This window comes from Phyllobates terribilis, unplaced genomic scaffold (genome assembly GCF_046119375.1).
Source record: "Phyllobates terribilis strain yellow unplaced genomic scaffold, ASM4611937v1 Scaffold_5__5_contigs__length_657084704, whole genome shotgun sequence".
Classification (NCBI taxonomy): domain Eukaryota; kingdom Metazoa; phylum Chordata; class Amphibia; order Anura; family Dendrobatidae; genus Phyllobates; species Phyllobates terribilis.
Window position 1 is genome coordinate 426,038,136 of NW_027362765.1, and position 23,142 is coordinate 426,061,277.

Genomic DNA, 23,142 nt, shown 5'->3' on the forward strand with positions numbered 1-23,142 from the left:
GGCCTATAAAAAGGTGTCTCATTACCAAGGTGCCACACAAGTAACATCTCATGATAGTTAAAACCAGAGAGCAGTCTCAAGACCTTTGCAACCTTGTTGTTGCAAAACATACTGATGGCTTTGGCTACAGAAGAATTTCTAAACTACTGAAGGTTCCAGTGAGCACTGTTGGGGCCATAATCCAGAAGTGGAAAAAACATCATCTCAACATAAACCGGCCACGACCAGGTGCTCTCCACAAGATTTCAGACTGAGGAGTGAAAATAATTATCAGAAGAGGTGCCAAAGAGACAAGGACCACCTGCTGAGAGCTGCAGAAAGACCTGGAATCAGCTGGTACAATTGTTTCAAAGAAAACTATAAGTAATGCACTCAGACTCCATGGTCTGTATGCATGCTCACCATGCAGGACTCCATTGCTGAACAAAAAGCATGTTCAAGCATGTTAAAAGTTTGCTCAACAACTTTTAGACAAGCCCGTGAAATACTGAGAAAATATATTCTGGTCAGATGAAACCAAATCGCTTTGGATGCCATAATACACAACATGTCTGGAGGCCAAAAGGCATTGCATCTCACCCCAAAAACACCATACCATCAGTGAAGATTGGAGGTGGGAACATCATGGTGTGGGGCTGTTTTTCAGCATACAGCACTGGCAAACTTCATGTAATTGAAGATGAATGGACAAATGTATAAAGAGACATTCTTGATAAAAATCTGCTGCCATCTACCAGGATAATGGAGATAAAATGAGGGTGTCAGCAAGCCAATGATCCCAAACACACAGCCAATGAAACTGTCAATTGGTTTCAGAGAAAGAAAATAAAGCTGCTAGAATGACCCAGACAATCACCGGACCTGAATCCAATAGAAAATTTATGGAAGGAACTAAAGCTCAGAGTTCATAGAAGGAGTTCATGGGACCTGCAGGATGTGAAGGGCGCTTGTGTGGAAGAATGGGCCAAAATCACACCTGAGCAATGCCTGTGACTAGATTCTCCGTACAGGAGGCGTCTTGAAGCTGTCATCACCAACAAAAGTTTTTGCACGAAGTATTAAATAAATTTCAGTAAGCGTGTTCAATACTTTTTCCCTGTGTCATTTCTCATTATTATACATGACTTAATTTATGGACATCTGTGGTCTGATTTCTTTCCCTGTGTGGATTAGATGGGTTGTTACTGACATCTGGTGAGAATTTAATGTCCATAGCACCTTTAGAAATATATTTACTTAGAAAACTGGTGATGTGTTCAATACTTTCACCCGCTGTAAATATCATATAAACTAGATGGTGGCCCGATTCTAACGCATCGGGTATTCTAGAATAGGTATGCGGCCGACCGGGCGCAATCAGCAGAACGTTGTTTAAATTTGCCGCCCATCTCGCTGATTGGTCACGGCCGGCCACCGCGACCAATCAGCAGAGCGGCGTTTAAATTTGCCGCCCATCTCGCTCATTGGTCGCGGTGGCCGGCCGCGATTAATCAGCAGAGTGGCGTTTAAATTTACCGGCCATCTAGCTGATTGGTCGCGGTGGCTGGCCGCGACCAATCAGCAGAGCGGCGTTTAAATTTGCCGCCCATCTCGCTGATTGGTCACGGCCGGCCACCGCGACCAATCAGCAGAGAGGCGTTTAAATTTGCCGCCCATCTCGCTGATTGGTCGCGGCCGGCCACCGCAACCAATCAGCGGAACGGCGTTTAAATTTGCCGCCCATCTCGCTGATTGGTCGCGGTCGGCCGGCCACCGCGACCAATCAGCAGAGCGGCGTTTAAATTTGCCGCCCGTCTCGCTGATTGGTCGCAGCCGGCCACCGCGACCAATCAGCGTCTTATTAGTGTGGGCCCGGGAGCGGCGCTGCCTGTGCTGCTCCTTCTGCTGCGAGAAGCCGGGAGATGAGCGGCTGCTTGCAGCAGAAGCATCCCGACCGGCGGCGCCGCTCCCCGGTCCTCCGTTCACACTTGCTGTCAGGAGATCAGCGGGCCAAGCCGCTGATCTTCCGACGTTAGCCGCATGGAGGTCAGCGGCGCCGGTCGGGGTAGTTGTGCTGCTAGCGCCGCTCATCTCCCCGCTGCATCGCCGCTGACCTCCGTCCGCCAGATGAGCCGCTAATGGCAGCCATCTTTTTTCAGAAATCCCGCGGCGCTGATTGGCAGCTGCCGGACCAATGAGCGACGCGGGATTTCCAGGACAGACAGACAGACGGGATAAGACAATTATATAGTAGATATTTATGGGATCTCTAAATCAAGCCTTTCCTCTGACATAGATGTTAACAAATCCTAAAATTAAATTTGACATAAAATTTTACATCTTTGAGCTTCAAGAGGAAAGACTTTATGCTGCAAGTATAGAACAAGTAAGGAAAATGTCCAAAATTTTGAGTTTCATAGAATATTTTTTAACCCATAACATGAAAGTAAGGTTAATAATATAACTTTCATTACAAAATCTTCAGTTTTACTCAAATTAGTTGATGTCAAAATGAGTACATTCACATAAAAAACTACTAAATCTGGTACTTTATATGATCTCCATGATTTTTAAGAACAGCTCCAAGTCTTCTAGGCATGGAACGAACAAGTTGGCGACATATTGCAACATCTATCTTTTTTCTATTGTTCAAAAACAACTTTTCTTAAAGCCTGGATGCTTGATGGAGAGTGATGCTCAAATTGACTCATCAGAATTCCCTATAGGTGTTTCAGACTTATGGGGAAAAAACAGATGTGTGTTTTGTATCATTGTCATGTTGGAAAAGTGAACATCTATGAAGGGCATGGAGTGACAGTAGCATCTTCTCTTTCAATATAGAGCAGTGCATCTCATCTGTGAATTCATGATACCATCAATGAAATGTAGCTCCCCAACACCAGCAACACTTATGCAGCCTACATAAGGGCACTGTCACCACCATGTTTCACTTTAGGCACCAAGCATTTTTTTAAATTCGTTTTTCTAAATCCATGGTGCCTACAGTGAAACATGGTTGTGGCAGTGTCCTTATGTGGGGCTAGATGCGCGCTGCTGGTGTCGAGGAGCTACATCTCATTAATGGTATCAAGGATTCACAGATGTACTGTTAGAATTCTCCTGTTTTTTTTTTTTAGTTTGCTGGTCACATGACCATTTTTGCCTTGCTGGACTTCATTGTATTTACTACTCTTGAGCTAGCTTGGTGCCGTTCTCTGTTAGTTTTGCTAGGTCTTCTGACCTCTATGCTTTTTGTTGTGTGTTTGTCTTTGACTGCTACTATTTCTGCTAGGAGGTGTCCAACTTATCCCAGTCCCTAGTTCTTGTAGGGATCCCTCCCTCACTTCTATAGGTCTTCGTACAGACTAGCCGAGGACTTTAGCGGGTCTGATCGCAGGATCAGGTTCCCCGTTACATCGTAGGGATCTAGTTTAGTTCTATTGTAGGGACAGATCTCCTGTCTTTCCTTAGTCCCTGTAGCAGATCATAACATGTACTGCTCTATGGTGAAAAAGAAGATGCTGCCATCTCTTTGTGCCTTTGGTAGACGTGCATTTTTCCCACAGGACAATGATACAAACAGACATCTGTTGCATTTCTAAAGGATGAAAGTGATTCAGTGGCCAAATGTCCCCTAATCTGAACCCAACCGAACACCTAGGGAGAATTCTGAAGAGACAAGTTGTCATCACTCTCCATTCAGCATCCAGGCTCTAAAAAAGGTTCTTTTTGACGAATGTAAAAAGATAGATGTTGCAATATGTCGTCAACTTGTTCATTCCATGCCCAGAAGACTTGGAGCAGTCCTTAAAAATCATGGAGGTCATACAAAATACTAGATGTTGTAGTTTTTGATATGGAGTATACTCATTTATTTTTGCATCAACTAATTTGAGTAAAACTGAAGATTTTATTATATTATTACCCTTCCTTTCTTGTTTTTGGGTTAAAAAAAAAATCTATGAAACTAATTTTTGTCCAAATTTTTGAAATTCTTCTTGTGTACAATGAGATCTTGATTGAAATGTTACTTTTCCAAGGGGTGTACTCATTTATGCTGAGCACTGTTTATATATATACAGCTAAGGTAAATAGTTTAGGAAGTCAAAGACTGAGAATAATTTGATTTTGGGGGATTTGCAGCGCAGTCTGCTCCTGACAAGTGTCAGGAGTCTGATATAATGTGTTGATTTCTTCACACGTCCCTGTAAGATGAAAGGTGTGCGTTATCCAGCTGGATAAAGTGATGATGACAAGACATTAACACGAGCTCAGATAATTAATGGACATGAATAGTCAGCAGGCATTAACGTAATATATTGCAATGTGCTAACTGGAGCTCTGATATGAGCCTACCATGATTGGCATGTACTAAGGGTCAACACAGTCACCGACAGTGGGGGGTTAAATGTATATCCTGTACATCCAGCTGTGCAATCAATCAATTGCTGTAATATTATAGAGCTACAATTTACCTGTGTGCCAACATAGTCCACGCACCATTGCATCTAACTCAATTGCTCATTTTATATATAGCAAAAAAAAACAACAACAAGGAAAGTAAATAAATATTTTGTTTTTCATGAAGGCGATCAGGATCTTTTATTATTGGAAAATATAGGAAAATATTTTTAGCTAAATTTTGTCTAATTTCAGAACTAAAAGTCCAAATATGTCCTGACACTAGGTCATAGAATATAGTGACATAGTGCAATGTAATATTTCCAATATTTTATATATATAAATATATATATATATATATATATATATATATACACTGCTCAAAAAAATAAAGGGAACACTCAAATAACACATCTCAGTACCTAATGGCAGTCAGGCTACCTCTGGTGAACACATGGAGGGCTGTGCGGCCCTCCAAAGAAATGCCACCCCACACCATTACTGACCCACTGCCAAACCGGTCATGCTGAAGGATGTTGCAGGCAGCAGATCGCTCTCCACGGCGTCTCCAGAGGCAGTCACGTCTGTCACATGTGCTCAGTGTGAACCTGCTTTCATCTGTGAAGAGCACAGGGCGCCAGTGGCGACTTTGCCAATCCTGGTGTTCTGTGGCATTTCTTTGGAGGGCCGCACAGCCCTCCATGTGCTCGCCAGGGGTAGCCTGACTGCCATTAGGTACCGAGATGAGATCCTCAGACCCCTTGTGAGACCATATGCTGGTGCGGTTGGCCCTGGGTTTCTCCTAATGCAGGACAATGCCAGACCTCATGTGGCTGGAGTGTGTCAGCAGTTCCTGCAAGATGAAGGCATTGAAGCCATGGACTGGCCCGCCCGTTCCCCAGACCTGAATCCGATTGAGCACATCTGGGACATCATGTCTCGCTCCATTGCATCACAGACTGTCCAGGAGTTGGCGGATGCTTTAGTCCAGGTCTGGGAGGAGATCCCACAGGAGACCATCCGCAACCTCATCAGGTGCATGCCCAGTCGTTGTAGGGAGGTCATACAGGCACGTGGAGACCACACACAATACTGAGCCTCATTTTGACTTGTTTTAAGGACATTACATCAAAGTTGGATCAGCCTATAGTGTGTTTTTCCACTCTTATTTTGGGGGTGACTGCAAATCCAGGCCTTCATTGGTTAATAAATTTGATGTCCATTGATGATTTTTGTGTGATTTTGTTGTCAGCACATTCAACTTTGTACAGAACAAAGTATTCAATGAGAAGATTTCATTCATTCAGATCTAGGATGTGTTATTTCAGTGTTCCCTTTATTTTTTTGAGCAGTATATATAAAATATATCTATAATATATTATTTCCAATATGTTATTTTTTACAATGAAGAAAATTGCTATTTCTTTTCAAGTTTCTTATCAAAGATTATAACAGCTCTCTCACATTTCTGGATGTAAGCTGCAATTGCATTATTTTAATACTTGCAAACGTTGCACAGGAATTACAATGGATGTGACTTAATTTACTATATGTATATACGTTCCCATTAGGAGTCAGTAATAATAACACTAGATACATTGTATCTCCATGATAATAACAGTAAATAAACCATGGCTTCCTTATAATAATAGTGTATTCATGTATGTACAGTATCACAGTGGAATTACCTTTACACGCATTGTATATCAGTGGTGATAATAGTATATACACTATGTAATGAAGTAGTAATAATACTATGTACATTGTATCACAGATCGATGGTAATAGTAGTATATACCTAATAATAGTATATGCCAGTGGTGATAATTGTGTAAAGATTATACATCGGTGCTAATATTATACACATCATGTTTGATTAGTACTAATAGTATATACATTATATCACACTGCTAATAATTGTATATAGATTATAATTCAGCACTAATAGTTGTATATATACTGTATATCATATCTCAGTGATGATAAAAGTAAATACATCACATCACAGTGCTAATAACTGTATATAGGTGATATACAAGTGGTAATAATAGTATTTCTATCATATTTCTAGTAATAATAGTATGTAATTTTTATCACAGTAATAAATGTATGTGGATTATGAATCATTGGTAATAGTAGTATAGGCATGATATCTGAGTAGTAACTATAGTATATACCTTGTTATCACAGTGATAATAATTGTGCACAGATTATACATCACTGGTATTTCTAGAATATCCCATTGTATCTCTGGCAGTGGTAGTATATACCTTGCAGCAGTGATATATACCTTGTAACAGTAGTATATACCTTGCAGCAGTGATATATAACCTGTAGCAGTAGTATATACCTTGTAACAGTGATACAGTGCCTACAAGTAGTATTCAACCCCCTGCAGATTTAGCTGGTTGACACATGCGGAATTAACTTGGCTTTGTGACATTTGTACTGTAGATCAGCCTGGAAGTGGGAAATGCACTGCAGCAAATTTTTTTTTTTTTTTTTTTTTAAAACGTAAAAAGTTAATTCAGAGTGTCATTTATTATTAAACCCCTCAAACCACAAGAATTCTGTTTGGTCCCCCTAAAGTATTAAGAAGTAGTTCAGGCACCAAGAATAATGAGCTTCACATGTGTGGATTAAAGATCTCTTTTGCCAGCCTTTTCTGACTATTTAAGACCCTCCCCAAACTTGTGAATAGCACTCAGACATGGTCAACATGGGAAAGACAAAGGAGCATTCCAAGGCCATCAGAGACAAGATCGTGGAGGGTCACAAGGCTGGCAAGGGGTACAAAACCCTTTCCAAGGAGTTGGGCCTACCTGTCTCCACTGTTGGGAGCATCATCCGTAAGTGGAAGGCTTATGGAACTACTGTTAGCCTTCCACGGCCTGGACAGCCTTTGAAAGTGTCCTCCCGTGCCGAGGCCAGGCTTGTCCGAAGAGTCAAGGCTAACCCAAGGACAACAAGGAAGGAGCTCCGGGAAGATCTCATGGCAGTGGGGACATTGGTTTCAGTCAATACCATAAGTAACGTACTCCACCGCAATGGTCTCCGTTCCAGACGAGCCCGTAAGGTACCTTTACTTTCAAAGCGTCATGTCAAGGCTCGTCTACAGTTTGCTCATGATCACTTGGAGGACTCTGAGACAGACTGGTTCAAGGTTCTATGGTCTGATGAGACCAAGATCGAGATCTTTGGTGCCAACCACACACGTGACGTTTGGAGACTGGATGGCACTGCATACGACCCCAAGAATACCATCCCTACAGTCAAGCATGGTGGTGGCAGCATCATTCTGTGGGGCTGTTTCTCAGCCAAGGGGCCTGGCCATCTGGTCCCCATCCATGGGAAGATGGATAGCACGGCCTACCTGGAGATTTTGGCCAAGAACCTCCGCTCCTCCATCAAGGATCTTAAGATGGGTCGTAATTTCATCTTCCAACAAGACAACGACCCAAAGCACACAGCCAAGAAAACCAAGGCCTGGTTCAATAGGGAAAAAGTCAAGGTGTTGGAGTGGCCTAGTCAGTCTCCTGACCTTAACCCAATTGAAAACTTGTGGAAGGAGCTCAAGAATAAAGTCCACATGAGACACCCAAAGAACCTAGATAACTTGGAGAAGATCTGCATGGAGGAGTGGGCCAAGATAACTCCACAGACCTGTGAAGGCCTGATCAGGTCAAATAAAAGACGATTATTAGCTGTAATTGCAAACAAGGGTTATTCCACAAAATATTAAACATAGGGGTTGTATAATAATTGACCCACACTTTTATGTTTTAAATTTAATAAAATTCAACTGAGCAACATAACTTTTTGGTTTGTAAGATTTATGCTTCTGTTCATAAAACCTACTCTCGTTTGCAGTTTGAAGGCTCTAACTTATTTGCATCTTATCAAACCAGCTAAATCTGCAGGGGGTTGAATACTACTTGTAGGCACTGTATATATCCTGTAGCAGTAGTATATACCTTGTAGCAGTGATATATACCTTGCAGCAGTAGTATATACCTTGCAGCAGTGATATATAACCTGTAGCAGTAGTATATACCTAGCAGTAATATATACCTTGTAGCAGTAGTATATACCTTGTAACAGTAGTATATACCTTGTAACAGTGATATATACCTTGCAGCAGTGGTAGTATATATCCTGTAGCAGTAGTATATACCTTGTAGCAGTGGTAGTATATACCTTGTAGCAGTAGTATATGCCTTGTGGCAGTGAAATATACATTGTAGCAGTGCTATATACCCTGTAGCAGTAGTATATACCTTGTAGCAGTAGTATATACCCTGTAGCAGTGATGATTTATACCCTGTAGCAGTGCTATATACCCTGTAGCAGTAGTATATACCTAGCAGTGCTATATACTCTGTAGCAGTGATGATTTATACCCTGTAGCAGTAGGATATACCCTGTAGCAGAGCTATATACCCTGTAGCAGTAGTATATACCTAGCAGTGCTATATACCCTGCAGCAGTGATGATTTATACCCTGTAGCAGTACGATATCCCCTGTAGCAGAGCTATATACCCTGTAGCAGTAGTATATACCTAGCAGTGCTATATACCCTGTAGCAGTGATGATTTATACCCTGTAGCAGTACGATATCCCCTGTAGCAGAGCTATATACCCTGTAGCAGTAGTATATACCTTGTAGCAGTAGTATATACCCTGTAGCAGTGATGATTTATACCCTGTAGCAGTAGGATATACCCTGTAGCAGAGCTATATACCCTGTAGCAGTAGTATATACCTAGCAGTGCTATATACCCTGTAGCAGTGATGATTTATACCCTGCAGCAGTACGATATTCCCTGTAGCAGAGCTATATACCCTGTAGCAGAAGTATATACCCTGTAGCAGTAGTATATACCCTGTAGCAGTAGTATATACCTTGTAGCAGTGATGATTTATACCCTGTAGCAGAGCTATATACCCTGTAGCAGTAGTATATACCTAGCAGTGCTATATACCCTTTAGCAGTGATGATTTTTACCCTGTAGCAGTAGTATATAACCTGTAGCAGAAGTATATACCCTGTAGCAGTAGTATATACCTTGTAGCAGTAGTATATACCTAGCAGTGCTATATACCCTGTGTCTCAGGGCTGATCTCACACCCCCAGCTCCAGCAGTCGCAGGGATCTCCCGGGTGCTGGCTGCCCAGGTTGGGGCAGGGAAGCAGGTATTGATCTAGTCTGCAGCCTGAGGTTTGGTGGCAGATTGTCCCCAGTCTGTGATTGACCCCCATGGACTTTACTGACAAGGTGAGGATGCCAGTGCTGGGCGTAGCTCTCTTACTCCTCCAATGAGCAGGAGGCAGGGACAGGACAGGAAGTGTTAAGACGCCACCACAGCGCCGCCCTCTGCCCATAGAAGCCTATGGAGGCGGCTGTCACTGTGCAGGACACTCGCTGGACATTTAAACCCAGAGTGGCTGCGAGGAGGCAGAGAGGCTCTGGATTACTCATCACACAGAGGATTGTACCGGAGTGGGCAGCAGAGAGGAGCCCGCACCATGCAGTATCAGCAGCACTCCGGCTCCCCGGGCATGGGGCTCAGTGTGCCCCTGTATGCGCCCACCCCGCTGCCAGCCGTGCACCCCACACCTTTCTACATCGATGACATTCTTGGAAGGAATGCAGCCTCTAATGGGACAGTAGCTCTGCCCACCCCAACTCTGCCATCTCCTAATTCTTCATTCACAAGCCTGGTGACAACATACAGGACCCCAGTGTACGAGCCCACCCCGATCCACCCGGCCTTCACCCACCCTGCAGCCCTGGCAGCGACCTATGGAGCTGGCACCTTCCAAAACCCTCTGTACCCTTTTTCAAGACCTATGAGTGAATATACCCATGCCCTCATCAGGCACGACTCTCTGGGTAAGTTGAGGTTCCAGCTAAAATTTCTTTATAAAGTTTGTTATGTACCAAATTACCTTTTCAAGCTATTATCCTCTGTTATCAGCCAAACTAGTTAAAGGGGTTGTCCACTTTTTTTACTTAAATGTACGCAATCATTTTTGCCATTGGGTTACTTTAACATTTTTGGATTGTTTGTCTCCTGTGCATTGCTGGCTGCAAACAGAATGACTTCATGGTTTTGACCACATTATCTTTTATTGTTATTATTATTATTATTATTACTATTATTAACGGTACAAAAGGTTTTAATGTAAACCAATTGCAAAAACAGTTTTTAAACCCAATTGCATACATTTAAGAAAGAAAAAAAAATCCACAAAGAGAAGATGCTTTCTTTCATTTCACTGTTAAAAAATGAAATGAAATATGTGTGTATATGTGTGTAAATTTCTATATATGTGTGCATATATATATATATATATATATATATATGTATGTGTATATATATGTAATGTGTGTGTATATATAATGTGTGTGTATATATATAAATATATATATGTATACACACTATATTATATATAGTATGTGTGTATATATATATATATATATATATATATATATATATATATATATATAAAAGCAATTCTTAGTATAAGCTGCATTGGTTTCTCTGGTGACCAGAAGTGAGTGGCACCTCTGCCCATGTGGCCCATTCCTTCTTCACAGGTGGTGAGCTGATGATCTCATGTAGGACACTATGATATAATGCTGCTGACACTATTCTTCCTCTTTAAACATCTCCCTTAAGACTGTGGGTGGTTGTTGTGTTTTTTCTTCTTAATTTCTGCAATAAGAAAGAATCGAAATCTCTTTATGCGGCTGATTTGATTTCTGATTCTCTGAAACTTAGTTTGAAGTCCATGTAACCGCAGCTGAGCTTCACTGGAATCAGAGGCAGCAAAGAAAGCTGATGTCATCTGTCAGAGAGGAAGGAGTGAAAACATAAAAATAGTCTTACATTACAGCCAACCGCGGCCCCTACAATGTGGCCATAGACCCGACAATTGAACAATCGTTACCGATAATGATTGTGTCTATTGTATGAGATGCAAATTTCTATTTTATCGGTTGGGAAAACACTTTTCTAGTGTATGATTAACTGTTTAATATTGAATAAAAAGATGCTTTATCACTTCACAATAAACATCTTTAAGATTTATAGAATAAAAAAATCTAAATGGAATAACATTATTCTTATTATTTCATGATTGTTCCCCTTTTTCCGTTTAAAGTCTCGAAAATGTAATTTGTTAGGCTGTGGTATGATATTAAAATTCTGTAGGTTTTTAAGGAAGGATCATGACTGATTTTTATTTATTATCGTTACGTAAATGCCGATCTCTTACAATGTACGTCCCGATAATGACCAGTATCCTCGTGTGGCAGATTTATTTATCTATCTATCTATCTATGAAAAAGAAAAATGGCATATCTTGGGAATGGAATAATTATTTTTCAATGTTTTATTGAAGGATGTGCTACCTCCATTTTTACACTCTAGCTATCTATCTATGCATCTATCTATCTACTGTATGTCCATCTATTTATGAACAAAAATAATAAAGGTAGGCAGCACTCCAAAATATACAAAGAAAAAAGTGGTCTTTATTTAGCTCATGTGGCTAATTAAGGTTCACTTTTTTCTTTCTATATTCTTGGAGTGCTGCCTCTTTTTATTTCCCCCCCATATATTGTAATAATTGGATTCTTGTTTGGGAGGCCTTACACTCTTCATTATTTAGTTTTTATGCTGTTACATTATCATTTATCTATGGCTATATTATTATTATTATTTATTATTATAGCGCCATTTATTCCATGGCGCTTTACATGTATATATATCATCTATCTCATATTTATCTATCATCTATCTCATATTAATCTATCTATATATGGAAAAAAGAAGCATAGTATACCTTAGGTATGGAATAATTATTTTCAAAGTTTTATTGAAGAATGTGCTACCTTCATTTTTGCCACTCTATCTTATCTATGTATGAAAAAAATATAATAATAGAGAGGCTGCACTCCAAAAATATCTAAAGAAAAAAGTGGACTTTAATTCACTTGTTTGCTTTGTATATTTTTGGAGTGCTGTCTCTCTTTATTATTTTTCTCATGTATTGTAACAATTAGATTCTTGTTTGGGAGGCATTATACTCTTCATTATTTATTTTGTTTGTGCTGTTTCATTATTTTTAATCTAATCGATCTATCTTTCTATGTTTTCTAGCTATTTATCTTACTTTTATCCTTCTGTCATTAATTCTATTTAGAATGTTATCTATTTATCTTTATTTTGTCCATGGATCCCAAAGTGTCAATTTAAATATTATATCAAAATTGATATCTATCTATCTATCTATCTATCTATCTATCTATCTATCTATCTATCTATCTATGTAATCTATGCATTTATATAATATCTAGCGACAGATAGGAACTTAATTCTGCTAAACCAATTTACAGCACCAATCACTATTAGTATGTTTGTGTAGACCAAATTGAAGCAAAAGTGTGGTAGCTATTCCCCCAGTGCAAATATTTACCAGATCTGCCAAAAACCGTGGCTGGTGGTAACTCATTTCCAATCTTGCACTGAGCCAAATTGTACATGATTTTAGATAAAATCGCCTGTACGATTTGATTACGATGTGTCCTTCTAGTGACAAATTACTTTTGCATGTGGCCAGATCTTTTTTTTTCTTTCTCAAGGCCTCCAGGAAATCTGATAGATTCCTACCAAGCACAACTAGGGCATTGACAAACATTGTGTTTCTATTGATGGGATTGTTGATGATAGGATACTGGACATGGAAAGAGGATGATGATGGTTTGTAACTGGTCCCTGGGGATGAGACTGGACAAGCAGTGTCTGGCAGTGGTCACAGGGGTGCAGGCTGCCCCCTTCCCTCCATACAGGAAGCCTTGAGCTCTTGATAGCAGTAAATCTGGCCCAGGAGCTGTTAAGTGTTTTCCTGCTGCCTCTTCCTCGGAATTGTGCGCACTGTTGATTATTTTATCGACATCCTCAATACAGACACATTCAGGAAACACTCGGCCTCTGATAACCAGGATCCGTTTTTCTGATATTGTTCATTTCCTCTGTGTGGGATGAGACTCTGCAGGGGCTAAAATAACCACCGGCTTCCTATTTTTCTAAGGGCTGTTTTTTTGCAGAGCACTAACTGACGCAAGCAAAGCATTGCACAACAGAGCTGGGTGCCATAGAGGGCAGACTGCAGAGCATTGCACCACAAGACTGTGCAGAGCCACATAGTGCAGGCAAAAGTTAACCTATACAGAGGCAAATAGTGCAGGCAAGGGGTATCCTATAGAGAGGCACATAGTGTAGGAAAGGGGTATCCTATAAACATGACCATATAGTGCATGCAAGGGGTATCTTATACAGAGGCACACAATGCAGGCAAGGGGTATCCTATAGAGAGGCACATAGCGTAGGCAACGGGTATCCTATAAACATGACCATATAGTGCATGCAAGGGGTATCTTATACAGAGGCACATAGTGCAGGCAAGGGGTATCCTATAAACAGAGGCACACAATGCAGGCAATGAGTATCATTTACATAGGCACATAGTGCCGGCAAGGAGTATCCTATACAGAAGCACATATGACAGGCAAAGGGTATCCTATAAACATACACACACAGTGCAGGTAAAGGGTATCCTATGCAGAGGCACATACTGCAGGTAAGGGGTATCCTATAAACATAGGCATATAATGCAGGTTAGGGTATCCTAGTGATAGAGCATTGTAGCCACAATGCTGAATACAGTCACATAGTGCAGACAGGTTGTGTGCCAGAAACAAAGGCACATAGTGCAGGTAAAAGGTATCCTACAGAAAAATTATAGCATCACAATACTAAACAGTGTTACATAGGGCAAGCTGGAATTATCATATAGACTGAGCAGCCAATACTGAACCAGAGAATGACAGTGCAGGTTAGGGTTATCATATAGAAATAGTACAGCATCACAATGCTGAAAAGAGCCACATAGTGCAGAGAAGAGTTATCCTACAGACAGAGCATTGCACCACTATACTGAGCAGTGCCACATAGTGCAGACAGTGACTCTATCATACAATTGATAATATTACATGCAGATGTTAGTGCATATTTTGGAGTGATGAAATTGTGGTCTATTATGTGACATGAATGTAATCTGACTAATTCATCACTGTTCTCATGACTTCCATTCTCATATATGAAGAAACATCTGGTTACTGTAGATCTCTGTAGATGAGGAGGAAGGCTGAGCCTGATACACAGATACAGCCAGAGAGGAAGCACAGCCACGGAAGTGTGGACACACATGACAGTAACTGACCCACAGCCACACTGCCACACAGGGGGGATCAGGGCTGTCCCTGCAGGTGCTAGAGGCAGGACAAGGCACAGGGTGACCCCAAACAACTGCTAGGAAACCCCTATATAGTGATCATGAGAAAGATACAGTAATAATAAAATATTATACAGAATCCCATAATTACTAAGTAATAAAACACAAAAGTATCACAAAGTATCATTATCTATCTATCTATCTATCTATCTATCTATCTATCTATCTATATATTCCATATCTATCTATCTATCTATTATCTATCTATCTATCTATCTATCTCATATCTATCTATCTATCTATCTATCTATCTATCTATCTATCACATATCTATATAATCTATTATCTATCCATCTAGAATCTTGTTAGGGACTATCAGCCTCAGGACATGAACTCCATAGACTCTAATATATCCCATGTATTTTGCAGGGAAGCCTCTCCTCTGGAGCCCATTCATGCAGCGACCACTTCACAAAAGGAAAGGGGGACAAGTGCGCTTCTCAAACGATCAGACTATTGAGCTGGAGAAAAAGTTTGAGACTCAGAAATATTTGTCTCCCCCAGAAAGGAAAAGGCTAGCCAAAATGCTACAGCTCAGTGAGAGGCAGGTGAGTCTTCCTGGTGATATGTAAATATCCATATCCTATACATTGTCCTAATACTAAGACAAGCCAGATTATGGTATAAATGATTGAAAAAAACAAAACAGTATAAATATAAACTATTGCTTAACATTCATGGTCTGACTGTTGTCTTTGAATAGTTATACAAATAAAAATGCTTAATTCATGTGTTATCTTCAATAATTATCATCAGATAAATATAATTATTAATATACAAACATATATTTATTATCCACATTAAAATAATTAGACATTATATTATCTATTCTAAAAATTACAGTTGTCCAAAATTTGTGACCTAAATAATGACTGACATACTATTAAGCCTACTGCTACTAATAACTAAATAGTAATAACTATTATAATTATTATTGTTATTATTATTGCACTATGAAATAATAACTATAATGAATAATAACTATGATATACTATTAAGGCTACTGATAATAAAAACTAAATAATAATAACAACAATAATTATAATGATGATTATTATTATACAATGAAATAACTAAAACTGATTTCATTCTACAACTACTAATATTATTAACTATGAAATCCATATATTACTACTATAAAGAAATCCTAAATATCATATTCTAAAACTATTTTTTGGTAATAGTATTGCTATGAAATAATTAAAATGAGATAATGGTAAAAAATATTAGTAATAATGCTACTACTTCAAATTAACTATGTTAATATATCATAGCAATGATAGAATTTACTACTACTATTAACACTACTAATTATTACTGATACTCCTCCTACTATTACTAATTCTAGTAACCATGAGATTATATTATATGTATACTACTATTACTACTACCATGTAAAGTGCTGTGGAATATGCTAATATAAATAAAATTATTATTATTATTATTATTGTTATTATTACTACTATTACTGATACTCCCCCTACTATTACTAATACTAATTTTAGTAACCATGAGATTTTTATATGTATACTACTAAGATTAAATAACAGTAGCTATAATATGCTACAACCGTGAAATAGTAATACTGAATTATTACCTAATACTTTTACTTCTAAGACAAGCAACTATTAAATAATAATTGCAATATAATATTGCTACTAATAACCATTACACATAATAACTATTAAATATTACTTAGTAAAATTATTTTTTAAACTATGAATAATAATAATAATAATAATAATGAATATAATATATTTAATTTTTTTGTGGTGACAAAATGTAACTTTTTTTCTTTGCAGGTCAAAACTTGGTTTCAGAACAGAAGAGCCAAATGGAGGCGTCTGAAGCAGGTAAATAATATTGTTTCTATGGAGAGTGTCATTTTAATTCAGTTATCTTCTAATGTGATCATGAGCCATTTAGCAGTTGTGTGCCCAAGTCATTTGTGTGGATGTGTAAACTCTTCAGGTTGATTAGTAAGGTAAATAGCTGTCCTGCTGGAGATACAGGGGGCACTCAGGCAATCATAATGTTAAAAGCCTAATTAGGAGCAGAGAGATAGCAGAGTCTATGATGCCCCTATAAGAGCTATTACACCAGCCACTAATTATTATGTAAACCCTCCTGCCAGTCATCCTATTACCACTCTGCACAGATTAACCCTGGTAATTACTAGGTTGCAATGAAACATCATTGTGACTGGCAACACTGAGTTGAAATTGTATATAGACCGAGCTAATCACCTGTCCAGACCTGGGGAAATGAGCTGGTGGATAAGGAACTAGAAGCCCCAGCATGTCTGAGTGACTACACTTTTGGTTATGATAATAACAAATCTATTCTTTCTTTCTTTTTCTTTCTCTCTTTCTCACTTTTTCTCGTTCTTTATTTTTCTTTCTCTCTTTTTTTCTTTCTTTCCTTGTATTTCTTTCTTTTTCTCTCTTTCTATTTCTTGGAATTATGTTAGCTCCCCTCAAAATTAGCACAGAGGTCCCTTTTGTAAGAACCTAAAGAATTGTAAAAACAGCATTTAAAATGTTCTTTTTTTCTTTATTTCTTTCTCTTGTTCTTTGTCTTCTCTCTTGTTCTTTCTCTTGTTTCTCTTCTCTCTCTTTCTTTCTCTCTTGTTCTTTCTCTTCTCTCTCTCTTTCTTTTTTTTCCTCTCTTTTTCTGTCTTTCTTTCTCTCTCTTTTTTCTTCTCTTCTCTTTCTCTTTTACCTTTCTCTTCGCTCTTTCTTTCTATTCTCTTTCTTTCTCTCTTTTTCTTTCTCTTTTTCTTCCTGTCTCTTTCTCTTTCTTTCTCTCTTCTCTCTTTCTTTCTCTTCTCACTCCTTTCATTTTCTTTCTCTCTCTTTTTCTTTTTGTTTGTCTGTCTTTCTTTTTCTCTCTTTCTTTTTTTTTTTCTTTTTCTTGGAATTATATCTGCTCCACCCAAATTTTTAAACAGAGATGCCTTTTGTAAGAACTTAAAGAATTGTAAAAACAGCATCTTTTTCCTCTCATTCTTTTTCCTATCTTTCTTTCTTTCTTTCTTTTCTTCCTTCCTCTCTTTCTCTCTCACTTTCTTTATCTTTCTCTCTTTCTCTGTCTTTCTTTTTCTTTGTCTTTCTTTATTTTGCGATTTTTGCATGCAGACCATCGGTCCACGTGTATAAATGGTCATATGAAGTACCACATTGACTTGCATTGGTCATTGTGTATTAAAGTTCATAGAGAAGTTAATGCGTTTTTCCTTTGTGGAGCTGGTTCACAATAGAATGTGGCATATATCAGAAAAAAACTCCCATCACAAATTAAAAAATGCAAGCAACTACGGAAAATGTTTTAAATTCATGGTGTTTTAGTGTGTGTGGGGGAGGCCTTTTGTTGCAGTGCTTGGAAACCAATGTTAAGAATAATTGTGTGTTATAGTATTTTAGGGCTGGATTAGCACAGTATTTTTAAAAGCTTTTTGTAGTGTTTTGATTTTTTTTTTAGTTGAAAAACCTGTGGCCAATGTTACTTTAAAGATAGTAAAATATTGCCAACATTTTAGTTTTTATCATTTTTTAGGTCAGTGGCCTTTTTCCCATGGGTTTGTTTTTTTTACTTTAAATCACTAGAAAAATTTTCTTAGAAAATGTTACAAAGCTCACTGCCATAAACTCCTGGCCCTAAGACCTTCTTCAAATACACTTTTTTGTTCAGTATTTTTCATAGAATTTTGATGGCGTTTTTATTATTTTGCAATTTTTTTTAAACTCCTTTAAAGGAGACTATGAAAGAAAAACAACAGCGGCACGCAGATCATGCCACAATCTGAAAAAACAAAACACTGAGCACTGACCATAAAATCCACCCAAACTCCAAAAATCAAAATGTCCTGTATTTTGATGTATTGTCAATAATCAAATTGCAAAAATTCCGTAAAAAATACAATAGATCTTTCAATCTGATGTGAGCATATGATGATTTTCCCGGTATGCCAGAGGTCCCCAATACAGATGGGCTAATTGGATTGGAATTTTCTTGAGCTTGCGGAGTCGAACAATTTGCAATTCCCTTTGTACATATTACCAAAAACTATCTGCTGCCATTTTACGCAAATCAGAAGATAGCATTAGTTAGAAATGGCCCCTTAATGTCTTGCAGCCATCACATTACATGGAACAGCACAGTGAAACAGATGGGTCTATACAAATCTGCATAAAAGCAGAAGTAGGGAATGCAGCAGCCATTTTATGGTGAATCTGAATAGTGAAAAGACGTCATAGCTTGCAGCTTAGAAATAAAGATAGGGAGCTAAAGCCATAAAACACTGAATAAATTTTAAGGCAGCGTTCACACTCTGTGGCTGTGTTGCAGCAAAAAAATTGCGGTTCTTATGTGATTGCGGCAAAAGACAGTAACCTAAAGATTATCGCCTTATTTTCGGTCTGAGTGTTGTCCATGGAAAAATGGACAGCAATGTTATTTTTGGGGGCAGTTCAGATGGGCAATTTTCTTCACTGATTGAATCTGCGTGTGAAAAAAATCACAAAGCGCACTAGTTTTTTTTCTGTAAATCGTCTGAGAGTCGCCAATTCAAGTCTATGGGTCGCAAAAACAAATCGGATGGCAGCATCCATTTTTATGGACATAATGCAATTCTGGAACATGGGAAACTGTAAATGGTCCTGTAAATGATTAATAACTGCTGCTGTAAAAAAATCGGATTGTACAAGGATGATAAGTGAGAAAAAAAATCGTCCCACTGTTCTGGATTTCTGTATTTTTTATACACTTGTGTGAACCTACACTAAGACGGGCAGGCATGATTTTATTGCTATTTTCCTGCAGATTAACTTACTGTATTTTGCAGCTTATAAAATGCAGAGGAGGAAAATAGAAAAAAACAAATTTGAAGCAAAAAATATGGTCATGAGGCACTGTTAGGGGGGGGATCTGCTGCTGACACTGTTATAGGGGTAATGTCCCCCAATTCTGTACTAATGTCCCCCATCTTAATGTATATGTGACCCATCCTGTGCCGATCCTGATATGTATGGCCCCCATCCTGGTATGTATGGCCCCCATCCTGGTATATATGGCCCCCATCCTGGTATATATGGCCCCCATTCTGTTTATATATGGCCCCCATCCTGGTATATATGATCCCCATCCTGATATATATGGCCCCCATCCTGGTATATATGATCCCCATCCTGGTATATATGATCCCTATCCTGATATATATGCCCCCCATCCTGGTATATATGATCCCCATCCTAGTATATATGGCCCCCATCCTGGTATATATGGCCCCCATCCTGGTATATATGGCCCCCCATCCTGGTATACCCGATCCCCATCCTGGTATATATGGCCCCCATCCTGGTATATATGGCCCCCCATCCTGGTATACACGATCCCCATCCTGGTATATATGGCCCTCATCCTGGTATATATGATCCCCACCCTGGTATACAGTATATGATCCCCATCCTGGTATATATGGCCCACCATCCTGGTATACACGATCCCCATCCTGGTATACATGATCCCCATCCTGGTATACACAATCTCCATCCTGGTATATATGATCCCCATCCTGGTATATATGGCCCACCATCCTGGTATACACAATCTCCATCCTGGTATATATGTTCCCCCATCCTGGTATATATGATCCCAATCCTGGTATACACAATCTCCATCCTGGTATATATGATCCCCATCTTGGTATATATGGCCCCCCATCCTGGTATACACAATTTCCATCCTGGAATATATGTTCCCCCATCCTGGTATATATGATCCCAATCCTGGTATACACAATCTCCATCCTGGTATACAGTATATGGCCCCATCCAGGTATATATGTCCCCCATCACGCCGCACACATAAAAAAATAAACAATTCTACTTGCCTTCCCTGCGCTCCATCGCAGCGTGGTATTCTCTTCTGATGCCGGAAACTGACTTCAGCGTGTAAGTGGTGCAGCGGATGTGACGTCACCGCCATGCACCCACACACACCGATGTCAGCTACTGGAATATTCAATGCTCCCCACGCCCAGGACTATGGCCGTTGAAGAAGTGAATATTAATTTTCCTTAATAGTGGACATACATGATCACCCAGCCGCTGTAGCAAGCTGGGAGTTGCGGCTAACCCCTGTGCCGGCTAGTATAAAAAATTGAAAATGCACTGCTTCCCACCCCCGTAATCCCGCCCACCTCTCGGTGCTGGCTTCAGTTCATGGGCGTAAGTAGCAGTGTGTATTCACTATCTTTAATAGCGGGCACACTTGTGCTGCCCCCCCACAGACCCCCCCACAGCCACAGCCAGGTACATCGGGACTATAAGACGCAAACCCCACTTTCCTCCAAAATTTTGGGGCGAAAAAGTGAGTCTTATAGTCCGCAAAATACTGTAGAACATTTCTGAACATGTCAGGTTCCCTTTAATTGGCAGTGATGAGCGAATCTGCCGAAATTTGAATTTGATTTTGATCAAGAAATTCGATCCAAAATGAATTATTACATTATTGTGTCCTCAGTCTCTCCAGGCCCAGATCCCAATAAACATTTGTAAAAAAAAAAAAAAAAAAGTAAAAAATTAGACTCACCTGTCCAGCCGAGCAGTCCTGCATCAGTCCGGTCATCTTCTTCCGTCTACCAGCGATGAAGTCGTCATTGGGCCATCTTCTCCATTTTCCGGCACCTTGCATCTTCAGCTTCTCCTACACTCATTAGGCTGTGCCGGTATGGCATCTCCCGTGCTGACAGTATCACGGCATAGTCAGTACAGGAGATGCCAAAGTGGTTGCACCAGAAAACACTGGAGATGGCCCAGTTAGACATCATATGATTAGGGGTCATGGGAATCTTATATCACTATAGACGGCAAATGAGCTTTTTGGGAATTGTTTAGCACAGGTTACACTAATGTGCCTCCAAATGCCCCACATATAACTTTATTGCTCCTATATCTTACTTCTATAGGGTCTCCAGCAGTAATGGTATTTTTCTGACTGTAAGCTCTGCTTTCACTATGACTACGCCGATGCACAAATGACTCTGATTTTCTGGCAATGGATGAATGACTATGGTAATAATATGGGCACCATGTGTTGATGAGTCTTCTACTATCACAACACTGCTGTTACAGGACTTGTATGGTTTCAGGTAGTGGAAGTTGCAGTTTATTAAAATGCTAACTGACTTTTCTATTTTAGGAGAACCCCCAGGGAAATAAGAAAGAAGAAACCGAAAGTCTAGAAAACGACTGCGAGGAGGGTCAGGAAAACTGTTTAAGTCTTGAGCAGAAAAATAAAGACTCTTCTTTAGATGGGTCTCAGTGTTCACCATCCCCGAATTCCCAGGAGAATATGGACACGGACATCTCAGATGATTCTGACGAAGAGGTGGATATTGAAGGAGACAAAGGTTTCTACAAGTGTCCCCATTGATACATGTGCCATAAGGAAGGACTTGCACTTTAACAGAAGCTGGACTCTGTAGGACCAAGTCTCACCAAAGTGTAGACTGTGCCTTAGCTGCAGTGCAAATACTGATTTACCATGTTATGGACGCTGTGCCTTGACAGATTGTGCCTTTAATGAAAGATGTGTATTGTTTTACATCACCATGACGTGCCTACAAATTTAGACTTTGTGCATGCTGCCATATTGCAACTTGGAGCTTGTACAGTGCTGCAATAACAGAACTAATGTACCACTATATTCCTCTGATTTCATATAGAAGCGCCATATGGCGACACGCAGAGTTTCTATGGCTCACATAGGGATTGTGTGCAAGAGGCCATAGAGAAATATACTCAGTATAGACCTCATATAGGTTCATCTCTAGAAGGAAACCTACAATCACGTAACCAGTTATATACTGATAGAAGTCAGGTAAGAAACTAAACCAGCCCAGAATGCCCCTGGAAATATTACCGCACAACTTGTCTAAGCTTTCCCTCATACATCTTTTACTTCTTTTTATATTTTTGACTCCCCAACGATATCGAATAAATTAGTACAAAGTTCTGATTCTAAAACAATGATGTAGCCAAGATGTTTACTGCTGTTCTCTACTGTACATAATGTATGTAATTTATATATATGTATGTTTTTGTAAATGTTAATAGACTGCATACCTCATATTGTTTATATGACTTGTATATAGTTTTTTTCTTAAAACATTAAAAATATATTTAATTTTTGGTGGATGAAATTGTGGAATAAAAAAGTGAAATTACATAATGTATGATTTAATGTATTTTTTGGATATAGTAAAAGTTTTTTAGGTTGGAATTAGTTATTCATATATTTAACATAGTATATCTGTATAGTGTATGTGTATGTGTATATATATATATATATATATATATATATATATATATACAGTACAGACCAAAAGTTTAGACACA

The 23,142-nt window shown here is 39.2% G+C and overlaps 1 protein-coding gene across 1 annotated transcript; it reads left to right on the forward strand.

The window, feature by feature from the left end:
• The first annotated feature begins 9,748 nt into the window (after nucleotides 1–9,748).
• Nucleotides 9,749–22,921, forward strand: HHEX (hematopoietically expressed homeobox). Its single transcript, XM_073681360.1, has 4 exons — nucleotides 9,749–10,274; nucleotides 15,113–15,291; nucleotides 16,546–16,596; nucleotides 21,944–22,921. Exons 1-4 carry the CDS (start codon nucleotides 9,908–9,910, stop codon nucleotides 22,175–22,177), a joined length of 831 nt encoding a protein of 276 aa, XP_073537461.1. The 5' UTR covers nucleotides 9,749–9,907; the 3' UTR covers nucleotides 22,178–22,921.
• Nucleotides 22,922–23,142: the final 221 nt, after the last annotated feature.